Here is a 12,166-nt window from a genome sequence, read left to right as displayed (position 1 = left end):
GGACATACAGTCCTTGCATTCCAAACAGTGATGCTCCGATCCCAGGCACCACAAACAGATCCTGGGAGGATCCGTCAGTGACATTTTCTTCCCACAATCACAACACTGAAGCCAGACCGTGGGGTCGACGGTGCGGATGAGGAAGCCATCGAATAAAGATGATATTTTCGAAGAATAAGTTCAATCTTCTTGAAGAAAGAACTGAGCAACACGATTCCGAGCCCCACGAAGCGCGGAAAAACGGAACTGAGCAATGGCCGCTGGTCGAATATTTATACGCACGATGAAGTTGGCGCCGAGACAGAGGCGGTCGAGGGACACCAGCTCGAGCGACATCGACGCGCAGCGCCCTATAGTGAAAACATTTCCAAGGCCAGCAAGCTGGAATGTAATCTATCAAGATAAGGAATAAGTCGGAGGACACAATCCCTTCGAAGCACACAGTTTCCTCTCGGCCACCCTGCACTTGCGTTTAAGGGTGACGAGGTCTGAGTCGTACCAAGCTTTGCACTTGGATTTGGGCTTCAGTCCGGATAATCATGACAGGGGCAAGGACATATAGAGTATCAGATATAGCAGAGTGGAGCAAGGAAAGGGCTGTGTCAGGGTGCGAGTCAGCCAAAGGGGAGGGGGGGGGGGGTTGAATGTGGCGGCGAATGCCTCAGCTGACACGTTTCAGGGGTCGGATGACCAAGGTGTGTGGCAGTGCTGGTGTTGGCTTAGCCTGGGGGTTAGAGAAGGAGAGATGGGAGGAAAGGAGAACGTGATCACTCCAGGAGAGGGGAGTGGTGAGAGGGATAGAAAGAGGAAGGCCTGAGGAGATCAGAACATCCAGAGTGTGCCCTGCAGATTGAGTCGCAGATCTGGGATCTGCATCTGAGACTATGACGAAACCAATCGCTGCAGTGGATGCATCAGACCACTGAGCCACAGACAAAAGAGGGCTGAGAGGTGCAAGAGAGGGACCGGGATCCAGCATGAGAACAGTTGGGGCAAAGAAGGTCTGAATAACAGACAGTGTTCCAGTCAACGCCATTTAAAGCTACCAAATAAAAGGTGGACTATGTACTTATTTATGTAACTGTTTAGCACATTCGTATTGCAAATCTTTATAAATAGTACAGGGATTGCTAGAGTAACATGCACAAGAGCTTAGTACCTAAACAGTGCCAACAACTTGACATTTATGGCAGCACATTTCCAAAATATGTAAACTACATGTTTACTTGTAGAATTTAAACACCTTGTCAATAGGGTGATTGGCTTGTTTGCAAATTATGCTGTATTGGGTATTTGGCCACGCTTGGCTGCCAAATACATGGTCTCCTAGCGCCAAAATACTCAGTTAGGAGAGAAAGGAACTAGGGTAGTTGCAATTTACCAACAACCAATTTGGTGAGATGGAAATATTAGAATCCATGTACTGTCTAAGGGCAGACAAAAAACTGAAAAACAAAAGACAGTATATAAACATCTCGATACTAGCCACCTACGCTGTTCGCATGGAACAGTCAAAATGTTAGCTCAGTTTTCACAGCACACAGTGTTTATATTGAATCCTATATATTGAATCCCCATATATCGAATCTTTTACCTTGAAAACTTTTATATTTAATGTTTTTAGGGTGGGGTAAAGGGTTACTATTTTTGTGATTTGGTCGGGACGCGTTTTTCAGGGCGCAAAATGGGGGTTTGGTGGGGGACCACCCCCCCTGCCCCCAACAAAAAAATACACTCACTATAAAGGTTTTCAAGATAAAAGATTCGATACATGGGCTGTTTTCAAAATGCTGTATCAGTTTCTGATCTTTGCATACGCGTATTCAAACTTAATATAGAAAACATGCTGTAGCTCGCACTAGTGCCCACAGCTCCTCATACCTGTTGACCCGTCGCGGTCGCTTCTCAGGTTTGATGTCCACATCATAATGGTAGACGTCGATTTTGGGGATTTGCACCTGGAAGTGATTGGCTAAAAGCCGGATTGGCTTCCCGAGCGTACCAAGGCCTGGCCGTCGCGGCGGCTGAAAGGGGCTGGTGGGTGGGGGGCCTGTGGAAGAGAAAATCAAGTGACATATGTATGCAGTTTTAAGACTTGTCATTACTCATGACGAAATGCCATTTAAACGTAAGCAATAACCAGTAACCAATGTACGCCGACTACAGTACTGCACTAATTTCTGCCTACAAAATATTTAAATACTGTTACACCAAACTACAGGCAAGTGCAAAACACAGCATACTTCCTTCATATAGGGCTTCATATCAAGATGAAATGTATACAGCATTTCCAGTATTCGAAGCAATAAGCCAGTTATAGCATGACACCAAACCACCTCTCCGGCTTTGGTGAAAAAGCTATACACATTAAATACATACATCCATACACATAACAGTTACAATAGGCTATTCACTACACAATGAACACAGACTAGGTCAAGACCCATCACAACCGGACACCTCCATTTAAAAAAAATAATAATAATAAATAAAAAAAGTGTAGTCAAGCACATGTAAGCAGCAGACAAGCCACTTATGAGTAAAAGAACATCCAGCACCTAGAAAAGTAGTACAAAATACCCCAAATACCGGGCATAGGCAGAAGCCACCTGTATGGCTATCACTGGATAAAGAAAAAGCCAGCTTGGAAATCTCATCACTCCCTAAAAAATTATTTTGCTCCAAACAGCAAAAAATATGACAATGAAACACTATGGGAGCACTGTGTATAAGCCAGGGAAATTCACATGGGCATTGCTGGAACGCAAAGAGAAGACCCAGCGCCATTCATGTATTTCTCCACGTTCGGAGGAAACAGGAATGGCCTGTACATCCACAACCCGAGTCAGTGTATTATTTCTGGGGGGGTTAGGGTGGGGATATGGGAAAAGGGAAACGTGTGGAGGTCCACAGGTGAAACCAAAGTGAATTGGAAACCAGGTGAATCAAATGCAGGGCCCGTGGAAGGCCGGTGTGGGGTGTTGCGGCTAAGTAAGCCGCTACAAGGAAGATGGCGCACCGGCCGTGGTGAAAGGGAGACAGTGTTACATGACCGTTTCCCAGGACCTTTGAAGTTAAAGAGTGAATTCCTTTGATGCCCGCGAGTCATAAGAACATGAAGAGCCATGAGGAAATGCAAGCAGTGACGGTGTGATGACCAGTTCACTTAATTTGAAAAAGGTACTGAAATTCCATTTCCTGCGTGGCGCCAGAAGATTGTGCCGCCTCGAGTTCACATTGTTAGTATGGGAGCTGAAAGAACATGCAGCGGCGGCATACAGTACGTCTGTTAAAGTGACATTCCGACTACGGAGAAAAATAAAAAACAACGGAGTTAAGTATTGCCTGTCTGTTCGTTCTCATCTAGGCTGACCTGCGGCAAGCCTAAAGGAGAACATTGACAGCAGTTTGTGCAAGTTGAAATTGGAGAGAAATGCATACAGCACGTGTCTAATGAGTGCGTTTGGACCATGGAGAGAGAGGAGAACATGGAGAGAGATAAGACATGCAGGTTTAGTGCTAGTTATTAGTACATCAGATGTCAAGAAACAGGATATGAATACATAACTGCATTTCTCAGGTAGCAAATCAGAATTTAAGATCAATACAAAATGTATTAGAATAGATGCAGATTCAGGTAAGTTTGTTGGAATGAAGCAATTTATAATCATATCTAGATTTTTATTTTATACATAATGAGTACACTGACGGAGCAGTGCCTGATCAACACTGCTCTGTCCAGTGCTTCACGTTCATTCCCAACAATCGAGTAGCGAATTGAAAACAAATGTTTAATATACTTGTGCATTGATAGATTGTAGGTATAAACCTGGTGCATATTTAAAGAAATGTACTTAAATTGTTTGATGGAATTGGGGGATTTATAAGATGTGTAGGTAGAAACGTGCATCAAGTTTTTACAAAACATGCATAGCTCAAGTATTTGAAGTGTAATAAGTATGAGTGGAGGTGTGCATTTAGCTGATAAAATGTGCATGAAGTTAAAGTAGAATCTCACATGCTGCCCACATCTGTTGCCAACATAGGAATCAAGAGTTTAGATGGCCAATAAATTATTCACTGGACGTGAAGTTTGAGAAGCATGAGTGAGAGCATCCAGGTTAGATGTTTGTGTTGCATGTTTGAGCTGAGTGGCTATGTATGGAGTAAATTGAGATGCATAGATAAGAGCATCCAAGTTAGTTGTATTACGAGTCGTATGTTTGACCAGTGCCGGTTTGTGTGGGCAATTTGATTAGTCGATGTTGGATACGTATTCTGTTATTTAAAACAGGGATTAGAGTTCCCCATTTGGTTCACAAGGTACTACCAGTGTAATTGGGTGTACTAATGAAGTTTATGTGATGGCATGTGCTACATGTTAGACCTGGCAAGTTTAGCAGTTTTAAACACTAAGTCTCCTGGGTCTTCGCTCCGCTCCTAGTCGTCTCTCCGCTCCTAGTCGTCTCCGAGCAGGTTTTGCTGGAAAAACAAGACAACCCCCATGATCCTCGGGGTGTGGTTTTTAACTCCCCCCCCCCCCTCTACTCCGCCCATCAAATTAGTGCCCTCCCCACTCTCTAGGGTCTTCGTTGCAAGAGCCAGCCCCTTCCCTGCACCTGGCCACAGTGTTTCTCCCACCACCCGCCATAGGGTCTTTGCTCTAGGGCCCGCCCCCTTCCCTGCACATGGGCACCTGGCCCCCGGTGGTTCTCCCTTCTCCCACCAGGGCTCTGATCGTAACTTTCCCCAATATGGTAACTCGTGGTATCACAGTTTCCTACGGCCATAAGGTGAGCTTTTCGTAGGCTGCGTTCCAAATATGGTTTTGCATTTTTGGTTTGGACGCTCTTTCAGACATCGCGCGGTGCCTGCTGGGAACTGTAGTCCCTCTGTTTCCCGGGGGTTTCATTGCATCGTCCCTTGTTGGAAAGATCTTGTGCATCGTGAAATGGGGAGGTTGCAGCTAGTCAGGCGGCATTGCCTGTTATTTGTTTTGGCCAACACGGCTGGTGTACAGCTCCGTTGCTCCTCGGTGGTAGAAGACGAGATTGTTGCATCTGTGAGGTCCGTCTGAGCTGGCCCCCGAGACCCGGATATTCCCACCTCACAACCAACTATGAAGAACGTAGAATAAAGCATCCTGTTTCTATTTATAACTCACCTGGGTCAGTCTGGTTCCCGCTCCTCGATTACCAGGCCCAGGATACTACCCATCCAAGCAGTGTCCGCTAGAAACTTTGAACCAGAGGTAAGGGGTTTAAAAACTATTATGTGCCCGTTTCAGGGAGAGGGTTGCCACAGCCATCTGGTGGTAAGTGATGTAAAACCATCAATTTCAAGGGTAAGACAGGGTTGCAGAAAAAAAGACTAATCAAAATCTCCACAGGTAGCAATGAGAGTTATCACTGCATATTATCCCCACCAAAATATATGTATATATGGTCCTCTGGAACGGCCATAGGCGATATTTTTGGGGTTTTTGGGAGCGGGGATGCAGGTTTGATCCCTGCAGGCCCCATGCGTTACTATCGCCGCAAAAATATGGCAATGTTTTTGTATTCAGATATTTTTGCGGGGATATTAACACACGGAACACAGTGCGGTCTTCAAACCACTGGAGGCAGGAGGCACACGTATTCCCTACAAATAACCCAAAACACAGCAATACAGATTGACAATGAAGTACATACACAGGTGACTAGAAGTTAAAGTGCTATAGGTTCAGGGCACAGTTAACAGTAGGAAAGAACATGAAGGACTGCCCCCCTCCTGTAGTTAGAACCTAGGATTTCACAGCAGTTACAGGCCTTACATTACAGTGCAAAGGGATGGAAAGAAAGGTTATTCAAACACAGCCAAGTACATTTCCATTCTTAGATCACTAAGTTACTGATATGACCCTGCCAGTACATGGGTTGAACAGTGCTTCCCTACAACCTTTAACACCGAAAAAGGGAAAATGTTAAACAGAGGGTGAAACGTTTTAAAATAAATTAGGCCCGGCAAGCCACCCAAAAGCACAGACAAACCAGGTGACATGTGCCCATCTATGTCCCAGTCCCCTTCCCCATAGACACATTTAGAAACACATTTTAACAAAGTATCCAGTGATCGCTTGTGGGACGTGGGCGGCATGGAGTCAATTATATTACCCAAATGATTCACTCAAGCCTCAGTGTTTAGCAAAACGCCAGGAACGCAAGAAAAACAGCAAATTTCAGGCAAGTACCAGTTTTCACTAGCTAGCAGGAGTGAAACGTTTGGGGATTTTACCCATAGAAAATAGGAAAAGTCCCATAGGTACCTCAGTTAAGGGTTAAAGCTAGGTAAAGCGTTCTAACCAACAGGTAGACCAAGAAGCAATCTACTCCAGGTGCCACCAGGAGGCTTACTCTTAGAGCTCCAACTCCAGGTTGAAAGGACAGCTGCCCAGTGTTTGAGATGAGATTTTCAAGTGGGAGTATTTTACTCCCTGTTAAGGGAGGTAAAATTATTTTACGGAGTAAACGTTGAGTACCATTCTAACGATAGTATATTTATAAGCTAGTAAAAATGTTAGTGTATAATATAATATTCCCCACCCTGGCACCCTTATCCTCCTTTCACCTTTCTCTTGCCTCATGTCTTCCCCTACTTACCCCTCTCCTCCTGCTCCGTTCCCTCTTATGCTTCCAGCGTCTTCATTCTACTCCCCATCCCGTCTCCCTCTTCCTTCCCCTTCTTCACCCCCTCCTTTTCTTATTTGTCTTCATAGGAAAATAGTTCAACATACTGCTTTACTGGTTTGATTCATTTTTTGTAAATTGCTTCTACTGTTATCTTCTATGTATTCCTGTTATAATGTAAAGAAAAATACAAAATATAAACGGGTTTGTAATGTTTCTTTGCACCAAGCGTTCATGCACATTATAAGCTGCATGGTTTTCCTCTTCAGACCAGGCAGCAATAGTACCTTCCTGTGGCAGTGCATATACCGCTCGTCCAAAACAATCAATGAAGCTGTGTGTGAAGGCAGGGTGGGTAGGCGCCTTGAGTGTACATTTCCTATATTTTGCTGGGAGTATTGCCATTTCCCCATTCTTGGAAAAATGTGTATTTTTAGGGAATAAATGCAGCTACACCTCACATACTTAAGACTGCAGCCACCTGTAGGAAGGATGGAACCAAATAGGTATTCCTGCCAATAGATGCAAACAGCTACAAAGTGGGAGTTGAAACCACTCACTACCAACAGAGCCAGCATAGACCCTTCCCCCAATGCCATTTAAAAGAATATATCAGGGACACGTACTTAGAATGTAAGTCACAATGTACTTGGCTCCGAAACCATGCTAAACCCCAATCAATACAGAGCTTCTTTTAAGAGGGCTGGGACAAAGATCCAGTACACGGGGCAATGAGCCCAGAGCAATAACCTAGACTGATTAAGAATGCAACTAGGAGAACAGGCCACAAACCAGCATCATCCGTGAGTGAACACACCACAAAGACAGAACCTGACTAATAGGATCAATGGAGCAAAAATTGAGCCTGGGCTCACAGTGAGCCAACAAAGATGCTAGTGGATGGGGGCAACCCAGGATGAGCCAAGACTGAGGTTAGGCGGAGTAGTGATTTGCCACCAATCCATGCCATACCTTGAGGCGCTTGGTCCAAGGATCACACAGGGAGGCAGATCAATAAACCCTCCAAAATGGAGAGCCAATTGCAACAATGCAGAGAAATCGCGAACATGGAGTGAAAGTTACATTGCAAAGCTTAATAAAGATAAGGTTTTGAGTACAACACCTAGAGATAAGGCAACATTTTAGCAATATTAAGGAGCAGTATCAAGGATGTGATAGCTCAAAATTAGGATATCCCTTATAGCAAAAGTACCAAGGCAAATCGCATACTCGCCCATAAGCTGCAGCGGATACACAAAAGGAACTATATAGTCTGCATCACCAGGGAAGATGGCATAACCCGATACGCAGACATGGGAAAAATGAATGCCCTCCTAGCCCATCACAAAACAATGACTGGCCCGCCTACCCAACCCGGGGACCAACGCCAGAGCAAGCAATACCTACAACCAGTCAAAGCACCCAACATGAAACCCCAGCTGGAATCCCTTGAAATCCCAATAACTATAGAGGTCGGGGAGGCCATCAAGTCCCTGAAGAACACCACCCCAGGCCCCGATGGGCTAGAGGCGAAATGTTTCAAATCATTCGTGCAGACACTAGCTCCACAGCTCACATTCCTAGAATCCGGGAAGGTTACTAAGTCAATGGGGGAAATCACTCACCACAACCGGGGAAAGACCCAAAGCAGGTAACCTCTTACAGACCGATAACTCATTAACTTAGACGGGAAGATCTACTCCAAAGTCCTGGCCGCCAGACTGGTTAGGGTGCTCCCAGACCTGAGACAGGGACCAAACTGGGTTCATTCCTGGGAGGGGTACGTTCGATAATATCAGACGAACACTAGATCTAATCGAGAGCGCTGCACGGCAGAAGGAAGAACTTCTGGTCATATCCCTAGATGCGCACAAAGCCTTCGACCTTGTAGGCTGGCACTACATTAAGAACACATGGGTTTTGGCCATAACTTCACAACATGGATAATGGCGAACTACCAATCTCCTTATAACTGGAGGGACAGCCCTAAAGTCGGACAGGATATAGTGGGCTGAGAGATCAAAATGTGTATACATTGGGTGGTCCTGTCCGCCCAAAATTTAACGCTGCAAGCAATTTAGAGCAGTAAATGATTTAACCTTCCTGGGTGCCCCATGTAAAGGTACAAAGATCCATATCATGAGGTGAGAAAACCACCATTAGCAATGTTTGGTTTTTATGGTAGCCTTTTTCATTTCTTAAGTGGCTTTTTCTTATAGGTTTTGTTAAAACAAGCATTCAATTAGAATCAAATGTTTAGGTGAAAAGGAAAACAGAAAACACAGTAGAGCACCATGATTTTAACAATACATAATTGTGTCAAAAACTGGTCTAGAGCTGTGCATTTAAACACAAGAGGTTAACAGTGTTCAAATTCAACTTTTCACATATCTGCATATACAATGTGCAGAAACTCCTTATGTTTGTAAAGGATGAACAGGAGGTGTGTACAATATTACTTCATACCAAACAAAACCTCTTAGTTACACTGCTGTAGAATATTGTATTTGAAATCTGATTCTTTTCATACAGTCATGTAGACAAATGATGATAACTTTACTCTGCAGCCTGAAGTTGGAAGTTGGAACACAGACACCTCAGGATGATACCCATATATACAATGTCAGGTACTTTTATCCGATTTCTTAGTTTATCCCAACTCCATCAAGTCTCAAAGTATTCTCTTAATTTTTCAGTGCCAGTCTTGGATAGATTTGTGTTTTTTGATTTCTCCCAGGTTGCACCAGGATCTCTGGTTCTCAAACCATTCTAATGTCTTTCAGCAATATCTGGCCCCCTCATGTGGCTTGTATCCAATGCTTTTGTGGGCACTGTCCTTGAAGAATTAGATGCATCTTATGTACAGCCACTGTATTAAAGTTAACTGAATTCTGAGTTTAGCCACTGTATTGAGGTTACCTGAATTTGAATGCAACTTTACACTAACCCTACTGAAAATCCCAATATCCTGCATGCACAGAACAAAACGCATACCTCTACCGCAGCAAACCACCACAAATTGCTCACACTATGCAACACCCAACAAGAAACCACACCAATTACAAATAAATTACCCCATACACACTCAAACACCAACCACCACATAACGTATACCAACTAAAAACAAACAAGCACACAGTGACCAGTTTTTCTGAACTGAAGCTACCAACAGCACATTAAAGCTCTTTGGGGGGCCACAAAAAAAAATTAAAAAAAAAAAACAAAAAGAAAAACACCCGTTCCTTTTGTTCCGTCCTTTTACTGTCGGAAAAAAAAGCATTCCAGCCTTTTGTTAGCTGCAATCAGAGTACAAGGGCAGCATGGGAGCTAGGATGGATAGGGTGAGCAAGGGAGTGCAGGGTGAGACCTCTATAGGGGGAGATGGGGAGTAGAGCAATTTTCTATTTCACCCAACTGAGCCATCATGTCCTCTCTGAAGATACAGTATTTTCTTTGAATTCTTGCAAATTAATTCCTGTCCTTTTTTTCAGCACTCCACAAACTAACAGTTCGCTGATTCAAGTCGGCGAAAGGGATGAGCCGAGATTTGGCTTCACAACAAAAGTTTGCCGACATTTGTGATTGTAATTGTAATTCAGTGGCACATCAGGAAGCAGCCGGACAAACCCAGTCGCCTGAAACCAGAATGAGAGTTTCAACTCCCCACACAAACCTACCAGCAAGGGAGACGGGTCAGTGGTGTGTCAAGCCGGGGGAAAGACGTACAGAAACCTTCATAAACTGGGGAAGTGCAAAGGAACCTACTATCTGCGAAACACTTGGCGTCACCCATACAGGATTGGCTATGTCATGTCCCCCGTGGGGATCCTTTCTTCACTCCAAGATGGTGCCCTTCTCACCCCCTGCACAAACCTTTCCATCTTCCACCAGTTTCCCTTGACTTCACTTTTCAGATGGATCCCCAGATTTCACCGTCCAAGAGGATACCAATCTGATCCACACTAGCACAGCCCCCAGCTTTACTACCTAGCTCTCCTAACAAACCAAATCTCCTCACTCGTACTCTACCCTGGCCTTCACACACCAGGACGTTCTCCTTCAAGCACTCATCTTGAAATTCCTCAGAGACCCTCCTTGATGCAGGTCTGCTGCTCTCCCTAAACTTCTTGGTGTTATGCTCACCTGGTATCCACGGGGGCGCCACACGATACTGGATGAAGGTCTAAGCGCTATCCCGGACCCCTCTCTGCTTGGTTATGTCCCAAATGTTGGGTAGTGCCTATAACAGGAGAATGAAGGGTTAAGATACTGGTTCTGTGATGGGTGAACTCCCATTTCCCTCTGGTCCAAATCCCCTCCTTTGGGGTTATTGCTCACCTTAGGTTTTTGTGTGTTGAACTCTCCGTCCTGCGTCTGTGCAGGCGTTCCGTGGACCTAGTTGCTTCACTGGTCCGTGTGCCCTTATGTCGGGTCCAGAATGGATGCGACTCCGACTCCGTCTTCCCTGTGAGTTATGCCTTTTCTGTCTTTCTCTGCATCTTGCTCCACTACGCTGTTCCCCAACAATGTCTGTTTGCGATCTCGGATGGTTGCAATCTCGGAGTTGCCGCACCGAAGGCGAAGACCACGGTGAGTTATTGATGCACGGAGCACTGCGCTGTTTATTGGTGTTAATTGCTACCCTATGTTCTCTTCTCTTTGTACAGGTTGCGGTGATGTTCCGGAGTGATGAGTGATCGAAGCACTGCTTGCCCAGTTAAGTGATTTGTTAATGCTGACCTTGTTCCTTCTCCCTTGCAGGCTGTGATGAAACCCGGAGATTGGCGAGGTAAGAGAAGCGCAGGGTGCTACCAGGACTCGCTGCTTGCCCAGGTGAGAATAGTTATTAATGCTGTCCTTGTTTCTTTATCTTTGCAGCGAACTCCCGAGATGGGCGAGGTAAGCGACGCGCAGGATGGATTCAAGACCGGTTACTTCACAGGTAAGTGTTCTTGCTCGCTAATGCTGTTCTTGGTCTTCCAGGTTATTGATTGAATCCAGATCTAGGGCTTCAAGATCGGGCCGCCGGAAAAGCAGATTAGCATTACGCTGCAGGAGTGCAGAATAACGTGAAGCGTGTTCTGCTGTTTGGGTGTGGTTTAAATAGCCGAGGTAGTTCCAGGCCCAACCACACCCAAAACACTAGACCACGTGGCTTGGTTCTAAAGAACTGAGCTGTGTAATAGGTCTCCATGTTGGATTAAGGTCCAAAAACTGGTATTGATTTATTCCTGATAATGAGGTTGGCGCCAGGACTGACTCCATGTATGTTTCTGATAGAGTTGTAAGGCCCTTGGGGCCAGTGTGAAGGGCTTTAGCCCCACGGCTGCCAGGGGGATATTATACCCGAGGGGGTCAAGGACATGGATCGTGACACTTGGTCTGTTGTCAATCCCCCACACAGAGTCCTCTTGCATCTACCTTCCACCAAGATCATTCTAGTACAGAAAGGTTGCTTGGGCTGCATGTATTCTATTTGGAGTCAGTGCCTCATTCTA

At 45.1% G+C, this 12,166-nt stretch overlaps 1 protein-coding gene across 3 annotated transcripts in view; it reads right to left on the bottom strand.

Annotated features, from left to right (window-relative positions):
* The window catches only part of LOC138503097 (protein argonaute-4), a 324,615-nt gene that overhangs the window by 275,334 nt on the left and 37,115 nt on the right, over positions 1-12,166 (bottom strand). For all 3 annotated transcript variants that reach the window (XM_069622601.1, XM_069622603.1, XM_069622602.1), the window contains exon 2: positions 1,882-2,050. In XM_069622601.1, the coding sequence (XP_069478702.1) occupies positions 1,882-2,050 (169 nt within the window). The remainder of the gene's footprint in view (positions 1-1,881; positions 2,051-12,166) is intronic.

This window comes from Ambystoma mexicanum, chromosome 11 (assembly GCF_040938575.1).
Source record: "Ambystoma mexicanum isolate Mex_15411 chromosome 11, UKY_AmexF1_1, whole genome shotgun sequence".
Taxonomy (NCBI): domain Eukaryota; kingdom Metazoa; phylum Chordata; class Amphibia; order Caudata; family Ambystomatidae; genus Ambystoma; species Ambystoma mexicanum.
This window is presented reverse-complemented; position numbering and strand designations above follow the sequence as displayed.